Raw genomic sequence first — 12,688 nt, 5'->3', positions numbered from 1 at the left:
GAATGTTAATTTATCTACCATAAGCCACCATCAATGTCATTTTAGAGAATTTGGTAGTATGTCTAACTGGCATCATAACTGCAGGCCATGTGAAACCACACCAGCCCAGGACCTCCACATCCAGCTTCTTCACCTGCGAGATCGGCCTATGCCCTCCCAGGCCCATCCATGGCTGCACCCAGGCATGTGAAATCCATAAGTTAGGGCCTAATGAATTTAATTAAATTGACAAATGTCCTTATATGAACTGTAACTCTGTAAACATTTAGAATGCACACCGTATGTATGGAGCATAATGTATTTACTGTTTTATTCACATTTTCATGTACTGGTGACAAATAATGCATTCCGATTCTTGCAATGATTGTAATGGACACATATGATGTGTTTAAAATAGCTAATCCTTAGCTATAATTTTTGCCAGCTTGAGTATGTGTGGCGCCATGTTAGTTGAGATCATACAATGCATTCTGATTGTCACGTAAGCTTCTGTCAGACCAAAGATGTTATAACAAAACGAGGTGAAGGTTCACTCGACTGACTTATGGTGCTTTCAAGACAAATTGGAACTCGGAAAAATACGAGGTCAAATCATGATGTCAGTGATCTTCAAGTCGGACAGTCGGAGCTGTAGAAAGTGGCCCCCGAGAGTTCTTGAGTTGGAATTCCGAGTTGGATGACCATTCAAAAACGGATTTCTGAGTTCCCACTTCCAAGATCCCAGTTGTTTTGAACTTTGCATCAACTTAGCATCAGATTGTAACTGGTACCTCAGGGTTGCCAGTTGTATTTTCATTTAGCTTATGAACATCTTTAGTGTTTGCCCCCCATTTGTTGATAAATCCCCCATCATAAAGATTTTAGCCGCATCTCTTTTCAAAACAACATTACATTAGTCCCTTGTACTCACCAGAGATTGTAAACACGTCTAGCTGTTTGGTCGCTAACTAATGTTTTGTGTTTTGTCAGCACAAACAGTTATTTAGAATGGTTTTTGGAAGGAGTTTGGCTGTGTGATGTCCTCCGTGTGATACTTTGATGATTAGGTTTGCAGTCCTATAGAAGGTGAAATTGATGAATAAAGTTGTGGAGATCTTTATTTCTCATCAGTACAAATGCTTTTAGATGCTTTTCAGACAACAATACTGTTTAGACGCGATCTGATGCTACTGTTCCAATCACATATTTGCGATGGTATGCTGCAGGGACCATTCAGCAATGGTCACAAATGTGTGATCATACACATGAAATGGTTAAGTTTACAGACGACATGATGGTGGTAGGCCTGATCACTGACGACGATGAGAGCATACAGGGAGGAGGTCAGAGACATGGTTAAGTTTACAGACGACATGATGGTGGTAGGCCTGATCACTGACGCCATACAGGGAGGAGGTCAGAGACCTGGTTAAGTTTACAGACGACATGATGGTGGTAGGCCTGATCACTGACGACGATGAGAGCATACAGGGAGGAGGTCAGAGACATGGTTAAGTTTACAGACGACATGATGGTGGTAGGCCTGATCACTGACGACGATGAGACTTCAGAGACCTGGTTAAGTTTACAGACGACATGATGGTGGTAGGCCTGATCACTGACGACGATGAGAGCATACAGGGAGGAGGTCAGAGACATGGTTAAGTTTACAGACGACATGATGGTGGTAGGCCTGATCACTGACGACGATGAGAGCATACAGGGAGGAGGTCAGAGACATGGTTAAGTTTACAGACGACATGATGGTGGTAGGCCTGATCACTGACGACGATGAGAGCATACAGGGAGGAGGTCAGAGACATGGTTAAGTTTACAGACGACGTGATGGTGGTAGGCCTGATCACTGACGACGATGAGAGCATACAGGGAGGACGTCAGAGACATGGCAGGTTGTTGCCAGGACAACAACCTCTCCCTCAACGTCAGCAATATTTGCCCATTATTTTATTTTTCTTTGTATATTTATTCTTCGTTTTATTATTTTTCTGATCTTTTTTTTCTCTGCATTGTTTGGAAGGGCTTGTATAAGTAAGCATTTCATCTGTTGTTTGCAAAGCATGTGTCACGACTTCCCCTGGAGTCGGTCCCTCTCCTTGTTCGAGCGGCATTCGGCGGTCGATGTCACCGGCCTTCTAGCCATCACCGATCCACTTTTCATTTTCCATTTGTTTTGTCTTTGTTTTCTACACACCTGGTTTCAATTCCCCCATTACATGTTCCTTATTTAACCCTCTGGTTTCCCCCATTTTTATGTGGGTGTTTTATTGTTCATGCTGTTACTGACGGCATTTTGTTGCCGGGTTTTGTTATTAAGCCCGTTTATGCCGTGGTACCGGTATTTTTCCAGCACCATAGTATTGTGTTTATACTGGTGTTAACTTGTATTAAATACCTTGTCCACGCATCTCATCTCTCCTGCGCTTGACTCCTTTCACCAGTTACCCACAGCCTTGACAGCATGTTTCAAATAATATTTAATTGATTGAGATGGTCAGCGGCGGTGGTGGTCAGCTCAGCATGTCTAAAGGCAGGAAGGTAGGCAGGCAGGCGGCTCCAGGGCATCTCCACCATCTGCAGATTCTCTGTGTTGGGACTGTGATGTAGTTTGAGCTCCCCACAGAGTAAAGCCTATTCCTTACTTGAGAAGTATCCTCCTAAGCAATGAAAAAGCTGGCACACTGCCAGCTCTGGATGCATAAGCCTCCTCTTGGTCACCGTTGGTGAAAAAGAACCCAAAGTCAGTAGTAATGTATTTCTAATTAAAACAAACACCGGCTAGCTAGCATTAGCCGGCTTGTTGACAACACTGATTTTCAGCTATTTACGGGCAGGAACCAATTCATGATATCAAGATTTGATCAACACAAATGTAACTATTGAAAATAAAAACGTCTAAATATGATTATATATGAACAGAATTTGCATGAGTTCTTGCCTAGGCTGCCACTAGGCTCTATGGTAGCGGTAGGACTCTAATCTAGGACAAGCATGCTGAACTTATACAGTACACGTATCTATAGTGCAGTTCAATACAGATCATTAGCATATACATAGCCAACAATGGTTATTTCATCAATGCATACCATCCCTGGAAAAGACATACACATACACACAGGTAGTAAGTCAGTGGGTAGTGGTTAGAGCTTCAGGACAGTCAATCCATCTCTCTGTGGTTTGAGGTCACGGCAGGGGAGCACGGTATCGATCTACACACTCCATGTGACCATTACAATGAACTGGAGTCCACTCTACTTACATCACTTGCAGACCAGTGTGTGGGTGGATACAATGGAGCTTTGCTGTCCATGCAAGCTACAGTCCTTCCACCAGCTAACATTAAAACAAGTATTGAGAATCAACTAAATTCGTTAGAGACCTGTGATTTTTAGTTGAAGCTGATGATTAGACCAAGGAGCTCACTGATTCCCCCATCCCAGCTATCACCCTGCAAGACTCTGCAGGCTATTGCCGAAGGTACTTCTCTTTAGTGTGCGTGTTTGTCTGTAGACTATAATGATTACACCTATTTCAGAGCTGTGAGTGTTTACTTCGTAATATCAAGACCACAGGAGGTTGGTAGCCCCTTAATTGGGGAAGACGCACTCGTGGTAACGGCTGGTAACGGAATAGGTGGAATGGTATCAACCACACTAAATACATGGTTTCCATGTGTTTGATGCCATTCCATTCGCTCCATTCCAGCCATTATTATGAGCCGTCCTCCCCTCAGCAGCCTCCTCTGATCCAGGGCATAGACGAATGGTTGAAGCAAATGATGAAAGAGTAAAGGAATAGTGGGATGAACCTGAGATGGTTTACTCTCATCATTTGCTCTAACCATTCGTCTATGCCCTCATCACCACATTTCTCCTTCATTACATATCTGTTTACCTTCAGCCCTCCATATTACTCATCCCACTATTCCTTCACCCCTTTATCCTCTTAGTAGGTCACCATCCTGACAGTTCTCTCCAGTCACCCCTTGTTATCACCCTTTAGCTTCATACCAGGAGGACGATAAACAGACAGCCTGAGGCAGTTCTATGATGTTCAGAGGTGAAGGAGCTAGTCAGTCCTGAATATAACTTAGGAGGGAGGGAGAGAGGAGGAAAGGAGAGGAGAAAGTATCTCTGCGTGTGTTATCTGAAGTGTGAATGTGTGACACAGTGGGAGATAATCAATAGTTCTGTTTCCTCCGTACTATCACATTGTACATCTATATGGGCTTATATAAATCACCAGCTGGGACGTTCACTCTCACTGGGAATGCAAGTCCTCTCCTCCTAACACTGTCTAACACTTGCCCCCTCGGCCTCATAGACACGGTGCCTGGAGAGACTGAGTGCTAAGGTCAAAGTCTGGCATTTTGTACATTGACCTTTCAACACTTCTCTTTACTCTACCGATGGGCGATTATTTCCCCCATTTCTGAGAGCTACAGGGCACATATACAATCTGTGTTCAGGATTGAGGGCCAGTGATTGTGCCTTGAAAAAAGATAGGGTTTTATTTATATATTTCTAGATTTCCCTTCTTGCCTCCCTTCCCCTGCTCCGGTATGGGAGATGGTCTAATTTAAGGGACGAAGGTAAATACCCTGGTCCTACTCCATAACCACATTTGCTGAGAGACATCATTTAGACCACAGTTAGACATAGACCTAGGGAAAATCTGCTATGTATTTTCTGCTTTCCACTCTATATTTAGCGTTTTATGTTTCATGTATTACAGAAAGCGTGAAATTACTGCAAAATGAAGTTTCGGCCGCTCTCAGATTATGTGGCCAAAATGTGGGAGTGGATGTTTTTAGCCCCCAGAATTAGAATGTCCTCTTTTGGAGCAAATGAGTACTGTTCAAAAGTGCTATGGTATTCTACCGTGGGATTTGGATTGGAACAACCTTCCATGGTACAAGACATAATAACTTATTGTCTTTTAAAAAGGGGAATAGCTTGGAGATTTCAAAAGCTTTAGCTGTGATATGGTTAAGTGGAGATGGGGACGCGCTCCAATAGAGTCCAGGTAGTTAGACCTGGTAAAAGGTTTGTTTTTGTCTATCCCTTTTCCCCTTGGGCTTGGCTCTTGACTCTGAGTCTCTCTCACCTTTCACCAATGAAACATACAGTACCTTCAGAAAGTATTCAGACCCTTAACTTTTCCCACATTTTGTTAGGTTACAGCCTTATTCTAAAATTGATTCAATAGTTTTTCCCCCTCATCAATCTACACGCAATACCACATAATGACGAAGCAAAAAATTGTTTTTCTACATTCATATCATTCAATTTCAAAAACTGAAAAATCCAATTTATATAAGTATTCAGACCATTTACTCAGTGCTTTGTTTAAGCATCTTTGGTAGCGATTACAGCCTCAAGTCATCTTGGGCATGACGCTACAAGGCACATCTGTATTTGGGGAGTCTCTCCCATTCTTCTCTCCAGATCCTCTCAATCTCTGTCAGATTGGATGGGGAGCGTCACTATTTTCAGGTCTCTCCAGAGACGTTTGATCGGGTTCAAGAACGGGCTTTGGCTGGGCCACTCAAGGACATTCAGAGACTTGTCCAGAAACCATTGCTGCTTTGTCTTGACTGTGTGCTTAGGGTTGTTGTCCTGTTGGAAGGTGAACCTTCGCCACAGTCTGAGGCCCTGAGCGCTCTGGGGAAGGTTTTCATTAAGGGGTTTCTCTGTACTTTTCTCTGTTCATCTTTCCCTCAATCCTAACTAATCTACCAGTCCCTACCACTGAAAAACATCCCCACAGCATAATGCTGCCACCACCATGCTTCACCGTAGGGATGGTGCCAGGTTTCCTCCAGATGTGGCGCTTGGCATTCAGGCCAAAGAGCTCAATCTTGGTTTCATCAGACCAGAGAATCTTGTTTATCATGGTCTGAGAGTTTTAGGAGCCTTTTGGCAAATGCAAGGCTGGCTGTCATGTGCCTTTTATTGAGGAGTGGTTTCCGTCTGGCCACTCTACCATAAAGGCCTGATTGGCGGAGGGCTGCAGAGATGGTTGTCCTTATGGAAGGTTCTCCCATCTCCACAGAGGAACTCTAGAACTCTGTCAGAGTGACAATCGTGTTCTTGGCCACCTCCCTGACCGAGGCCTTTCTCCCCCGATTGCTCAGTTTGTCCGGACGGTCAACTCTAGGAAGAGTCTTGGTGGTTCCAAACTTCTTACATTTTAGAATGATGGATGCCACTGTGTTCTTGGGGATCTTCAATGCTCTTCAATGATCTTCTGTGCCTCGACACAATCCTGTCTCAGAGCTCTACGGACAATTCATTCAACCTCATGGCTTGGCTTTTTCTCTGACATGCACTGTCAATTGCGGGACCTTATATAAACAGCTATGTACCTTTCCAAATCATGTCCAATCTATTTAATTTACCACAGGTGGATTCCAATCATGTTGTAGAAATATCTCAAGGATGATCCATGGAAACAGGATGCACCTGAGCTAAATTTCGAGTCTCATAGTCTCACCTCCTCTCATCTCCTTCCCTCACTCCTCTCCTCCCTCTCCCCTCTAGGTGATAATATATTTTATTGAGAACGACTGTAGCACTTAACACAACATCACTTACTGAGGAGGTCGAGATGGGGGAGATGGCCTGGCTCCAATCTGATCAAATATATATAAATATAGACAGACAGATGGCCAAGGAGATATATACTCTATCCTGCTGAATCATAGGAAAGGTACAGAGAGAGTGCTATGGCACACACAAGTATACAACTGAGACTGCGTCATAAAAGAGACCAGGAAACACACATTGGAGACAACTTTTTAAAACTATATTAAACACCTGATTTCCCATAATGTCACGTTCTGACTTTTATTTCCTTTGTTTTGTATTTATTTAGTATGGTCAGGGCGTGAGTTGGGTGGGCAGTCGATGTTGCTTTTTCTATGATTTGTGGATTTGTATGTTTCGGCTTAGTATGGTTCTCAACCAGAGGCAGGTGTCATTAGTTGTCTCTGATTGAGAATCATACTTAGGTAGCCTGGGTTGCACTGTTTGTTTGTGGGTGATTGTCTATGTTGACTGCTTGTGTCATCACAGTTCTCATTTAGCTTCACGGTCGTTATTTGTTTATTGTTTTTGTATTCAGTGTTCAGTACTTTCTTTAATTAAATATCAAGATGAACACAAACCACGCCGCGTTTTGGTCCGCCTTACCTTCAACAGAAGAATCCCGTGACACATAAAGAGCACTAATTCTGAGCTTTTGTCAAATGTACTAGAAAGTATAGGGTGTCATCTGAGAAACATTCTCTGTTCAATTTGACTGCACATATCCCCTTGGGCTTTGCCCTTGACTCTGAGTCTCTCTCACCTTTCACCAATGATACATATGTCTGATGTGTTGTTTACTGCTCTGCAGTGAATATTAGAGGTCATTCAAACCTTCTTCTCTGGATAGAAGACACTCTAATCAAATCAAATGTATTTGTCACATACCCATGGTTAGCAGATGTTAATGCGAGTGTGGCGAAATGCTTGTGAGCTGAGAGTGACCTGCAAATTAAACCATAAGCTCTGATGTCAGTTATAGTGTTGTGTCAATGAAGGTGGGGACAGTAGTTAATCATGCGTGGCTGGTCTTAAAGGCTCAGTGCAGTCAAAAATGTGTTTATTTTTATTTTTATATATTTCCACACTATGAGGTTGGAATATTATTGTGAAAATTATGATAATGCCCTTTCAGTGTTAGACATGTTCAAAAGACTGCCTGAAATCTCTGCCTATTTTGGTGGGATGAATGAGTTAATAGACCAATAAGAAAGAGAGTTCCAAACCTCTCTGCCAATAATAGCACGTTCTGTTTTCCCTTCCCTACTCAGACCACTCCCAGACAGTCCGAGCAAAATTCTTGCTTGAGAAATTGCCATTTGCTAAGAAGCTATTATGGTACTTAACTGTTGCCCCTAAATTATTTGAAATTGAGATAAACATTGGATCCTTAATGAAGAGGTGTATATCCTGTATAGTACTGTGTATATCCTGTATAGTACTGTGTATATCCTGTATATTACTGTGGATCCCATTCCCTAGCCAGGAGGTTCACTTTATTAAACAGGCCAGTTTAGTTCACTGTGATAGGGTGCTGGCTGATGAAAGCACTTTGTCTGGAACACTTTCAAAGGGACTGGAATAGATTGGGTATATGGTTGGTGCTGGTAATAAACCACTAAAACCTGTAGACACTCTTTATCTGGAACACTTTCAAAGGGACTGGAATAGATTGGGTACATGGTTGGTGCTGGTAATAAACCACTAAAAGCTGTAGACACTCTTTATCTGGAACACTTTCAAAGGGACTGGAACAGATTGGGTATATGGTTGGTGCTGGTAATAAACCACTAAAACCTGTAGACACTCTTTATCTGGAACACTTTCAAAGGGACTGGAATAGATTGGGTATATGGTTGGTGCTGGTAATAAACCACTAAAACCTGTAGACACTCTTTATCTGGAACACTTTCAAAGGGACTGGAATAGAGTGGGTATATGGTTGGTGCTGGTAATAAACCACTAAAACCTGGAGACACTCTTTATCTGGAACACTTTCAAAGGGACTGGAATAGATTGGGTATATGGTTGGTGCTGGTAATAAACCACTAAAACCTGGAGACACTCTTTATCTGGAACACTTTCAAAGGGACTGGAATAGATTGGGTATATGGTTGGTGCTGGTAATAAACCACTAAAACCTGGAGACACTCTTTATCTGGAACACTTTCAAAGGGACTGGAATAGATTGGGTATATGGTTGGTGCTGGTAATAAACCACTAAAACCTGTAGACACTCTTTATCTGGAACACTTTCAAAGGGACTGGAATAGATTGGGTATGTGGTTGGTGCTGGTAATAAACCACTAAAACCTGTAGACACTCTTTATCTGGAACACTTTCAAAGGGACTGGAATAGATTGGGTATATGGTTGGTGCTGGTAATTGGTAATAAACCACTAAACCCTGTAGACACTCTTTATCAGGAACACTTTTAAAGGGACTGGAATAGATTGGGTATATGGTTGGTGCTGGTAAGCTTTATCCGAGCTGATTTTTAACCACTAAAACCTGTAGACACTTTTTATGTCTCCCAACATTCCTCAGTTATTCACCAAATCATTATCTGTCCCTCCCACTCTCTCTATCGCTCTACTCCTCCTTCTTTCTCCATCTTTCTCTCTCTTCGCCCATAACCAGTCAATATACAGTTCACTGACAGGACTCTCCACTCTCCTTCCTCTTCTTCTCTCTCCCTGCTAAGTTTACTGGGAAGGCCCGCTCAATGCTTCTCCTCCTGTTCTCTCCCTTCTGTCTCCTCCTCTCACCCCCTCTCTCTCACCCTCTCTTTCTGCTGTTCTCTCCCTTCTGTCTCCTCTCACCCCCTCTCTCTCACCCTCTCTTTCTGCTGTTATCTCCCTTCTGTCTCCTCCTCTCACCCCCTCTCTCTCACCCTCTCTTTCTGCTGTTCTCTTCCCTTCTGTCTCCTCCTCTCACCCCCTCTCTCTCACCCTCTCTTTCTGCTGTTCTCTCCCTTCTGTTTCCTCCTCTCACCCCCTCTCTCTCACCCTCTCTTTCTGCTGTTCTCTTCCCTTCTGTCTCCTCCTCTCACCCCCTCTCTCTCACCCTCTCTTTCTCCTGTTCTCTCCCTTCTGTCTCCTCCTCTCACCCCCTCTCTCTCACCCTCTCTTTCTCCTGTTCTCTCCCTTCTGTCTCCTCCTCTCACCCCCTCTCTCTCACCCTCTCTTTCTCCTGTTCTCTCCCTTCTGTCTCCTCCTCTCACCCCTTCTCTCTCACCCTCTTTTCTCCTGTTCTCTCCCTTCTGTCTCCTCCTCTCACCCCCTCTCTCACCCTCTCTTTCTCCTGTTCTCTCCCTTCTGTCTCCTCCTCTCACCCCCTCTCTCTCACCCTCTCTTTCTGCTGTTCTCTTCCCTTCTGTCTCCTCCTCTCACCCCCTCTCTCTCACCCTCTCTTTCTCCTGTTCTCTCCTTCTGTCTCCTCCTCTCACCCCCTCTCTCACCCTCTCTTTCTCCTCATCTCTCCCTTCTGTCTCCTCCTCTCACCCCTCTCTCTCACCCTCTCTTTCTGCTGTTCTCTCCCTTCTGTCTCCTCCTCTCACCCCCTCTCTCTCACCCTCTCTTTCTGCTGTTCTCTTCCCTTCTGTCTCCTCCTCTCACCCCCTCTCTCTCACCCTCTCTTTCTGCTGTTCTCTCCCTTCTGTCTCCTCCTCTCACCCCCTCTCTCTCACCCTCTCTTTCTCCTGTTCTCTCCCTTCTGTCTCCTCCTCTCACCCCCTCTCTCTCACCCTCTCTTTCTCCTGTTCTCTCCCTTCTGTCTCCTCCTCTCACCCCCTCTCTCTCACCCTCTCTTTCTGCTGTTCTCCCCTGCTGCAATCTCTGTGATATTCAACCCCACAGACAAACAACAACGGACAGCAGAGAGAGGGACCACAGAATCTACAGAGATGGGAAAGCAGAGGATGGGGGGGAGAGAGGGGGGAAAGCAGAGGATGGGGGAGAGAGGGGAGAAAGCAGAAGCAGACAGGAAAGACATCACTGCTCTCTGAAATACATTTCTCTCTTCAGTCTATTTTCCTTCCTTTTTTTGTTTCTCCATAATGTTTCTCTGAACTCTGTATCACCTCTGCTCTACGCAACAGTCTCTGGCTTGTCAGCTATGAGCAGATTTACACCAGAATTGTCCTTTTGGCTCAAAACTCAAAACACTGTCTCTCTGTCACTATGATACACAGAAGTAAATAGAGACTGGGAAGAGAGAGAGGGGTAGGAGAGAAAGGGCAGGGTGGCAGTAAATCACAGAGTTATAGAACTGTAGTAGTAGTCACATTGTGAGTTTTTGTTCAATTAATCCTGGATTTGAGTTTAATATTTTTAAACCATATTTTATTTTCCGTAAGTGATCTCTTATTATATATACAGTATGTTTTATGACTACTTTGACATGGCCACATACAACTGAGTGTTTTTAACTGAATGGTTTTGGGGATTTTATTCAACAAGCTCTCGGTCTCACGTCAGAACTGTCTGTCTGTCTGTCTGTCTGCAGCTGCGTCCAGCTTCAGCTTCTGCCATGCATCCCTGGAGCAAACCGTTTCTGCAGAGGAGCTAAGCTACCAACTGCCTCGCCGGCCAGCGTCTAGTCTCACCTGGCATGATGGGAAGGGACAGATGAACACGTATACACGCGCCGTCAAACTACTGCAGCAACCTGGCTCAAAGGGCATACAGGTATAGTGGGCATAGTTTGGCTTTGGAAAGTTTTCAAACCCCATGACTTTTTCTCCATTTTGTTATGTTGCAGCCTTATTCTAAAATGGATTAAATAAATAAAAAGTCCTCAGCAATCTACAAACAATACCCCATAATGACAAATACAGAAATAACTTATTAACATAAGTATTCAGACCCTTTGCTACGAGACTCAAAATGGAGCTCAGGTGCATCCTGTTTCCATTGATCATCCTTGAGATGTTTCTACAACTAAATTGGAGTCCACCTGTGGTAAATTCAATTTATTGGACATGATTTGGAAAGGCACACACCTGTCTATATAAGGTCTTATAGTTGACAGTGCATGTCAGAGCAAAACCCAAGAAATGAGGTCGAAGGAATTTTTTGTAGCACACCGAGACAGGACTGTGTCAAGGCACAGATCTGGGGGAAGAGCACCAAAACATTTATGCAGCATTGAAGGTCCAAGAACACAGTGGCCTCCATCATTCTGACATGGAAGAAGTTTGGAACCACCAAGACCTTCCTAGAGCTGCCAGCCCGGCGAAACTGAGCAATCGGGGGAGAAGGGCCTTGGTCAGAGAGGTGACCAAGAACCAGATGGTCACTGTGACAGAGCTCCAGAGTTCCTGTGTGGATATGGGAGAACCTTCCATAAGGACAACCATCTCTGCAGCACTCCACCAATCAGGATTTTATGGTAGAGTGGCCAGACGGAAAGCCACTCCTCAGTAAATGGCACATGACAGCCCACTTGGAGTTTGCTAAAAGGCACCTAAAGTCTCTCCAACCATGAGAAACAAGATTCTCTGGTCTGATGAAACCAAGATCCAACTCTTTGGCATCAGGAGGAAACCTGGCACCATCCCTATGGTGAAGCATGGTGGGGGAAGCATCATGCTGTGGAGGTGTTTTTCAGCGTCAGGGTCTGGTCAGGATCAAGGAAAAGATGAATGGAGCAAAGTACAGAGAGATCCTTGTTAAAAACCTGCTCCAGAGCACTCAGGACCTCAGACTGGGGCTAAGGTTCACCTTCCAACAGGACAATGACCCTAAGCACACAGTTAAGACAATGCAGGAGTGGCTTCTGGACAAGTTTCTAAATGTCCTTGAGTGGCCCAGCCAGAGCCCGGACTTGAACCCGATCTAAGATCTCTGGAGAGACCTGAAAATAGCTGTGCAGCAACGCTCCCCATCCAACCTGACAGAGCTTGAGAGGATCTGGAGAGAAGAATGGGAGAAACTCCCCAAATACAGATGTGCCAAGCTTGTAGCGTCATGCCCAAGATGACTCAATGCGGTAATCACTGACAAAGGTTCTTCAACAATGTAATGAGTAAAGGGTCTGAATACTTACGTAAATGTGATATAAAAAAATTTTTTTTTCTTCGTCTTTATTGTGTGTAGATTGAT

General features: G+C 44.2%; 1 protein-coding gene across 1 annotated transcript in view; it reads left to right on the top strand.

Annotated features, from left to right (window-relative positions):
• The window catches only part of LOC115102880 (sterile alpha motif domain-containing protein 10-like), a 119,076-nt gene that overhangs the window by 44,262 nt on the left and 62,126 nt on the right, over positions 1–12,688 (top strand). Inside the window, exon 2 of the mRNA XM_029623294.2 lies at positions 11,091–11,272. Within this exon, the coding sequence (XP_029479154.2) occupies positions 11,091–11,272 (182 nt within the window). The remainder of the gene's footprint in view (positions 1–11,090; positions 11,273–12,688) is intronic.

This window comes from Oncorhynchus nerka, linkage group LG20 (genome assembly GCF_034236695.1).
Source record: "Oncorhynchus nerka isolate Pitt River linkage group LG20, Oner_Uvic_2.0, whole genome shotgun sequence".
NCBI lineage: Eukaryota > Metazoa > Chordata > Actinopteri > Salmoniformes > Salmonidae > Oncorhynchus > Oncorhynchus nerka.
This window is presented reverse-complemented; position numbering and strand designations above follow the sequence as displayed.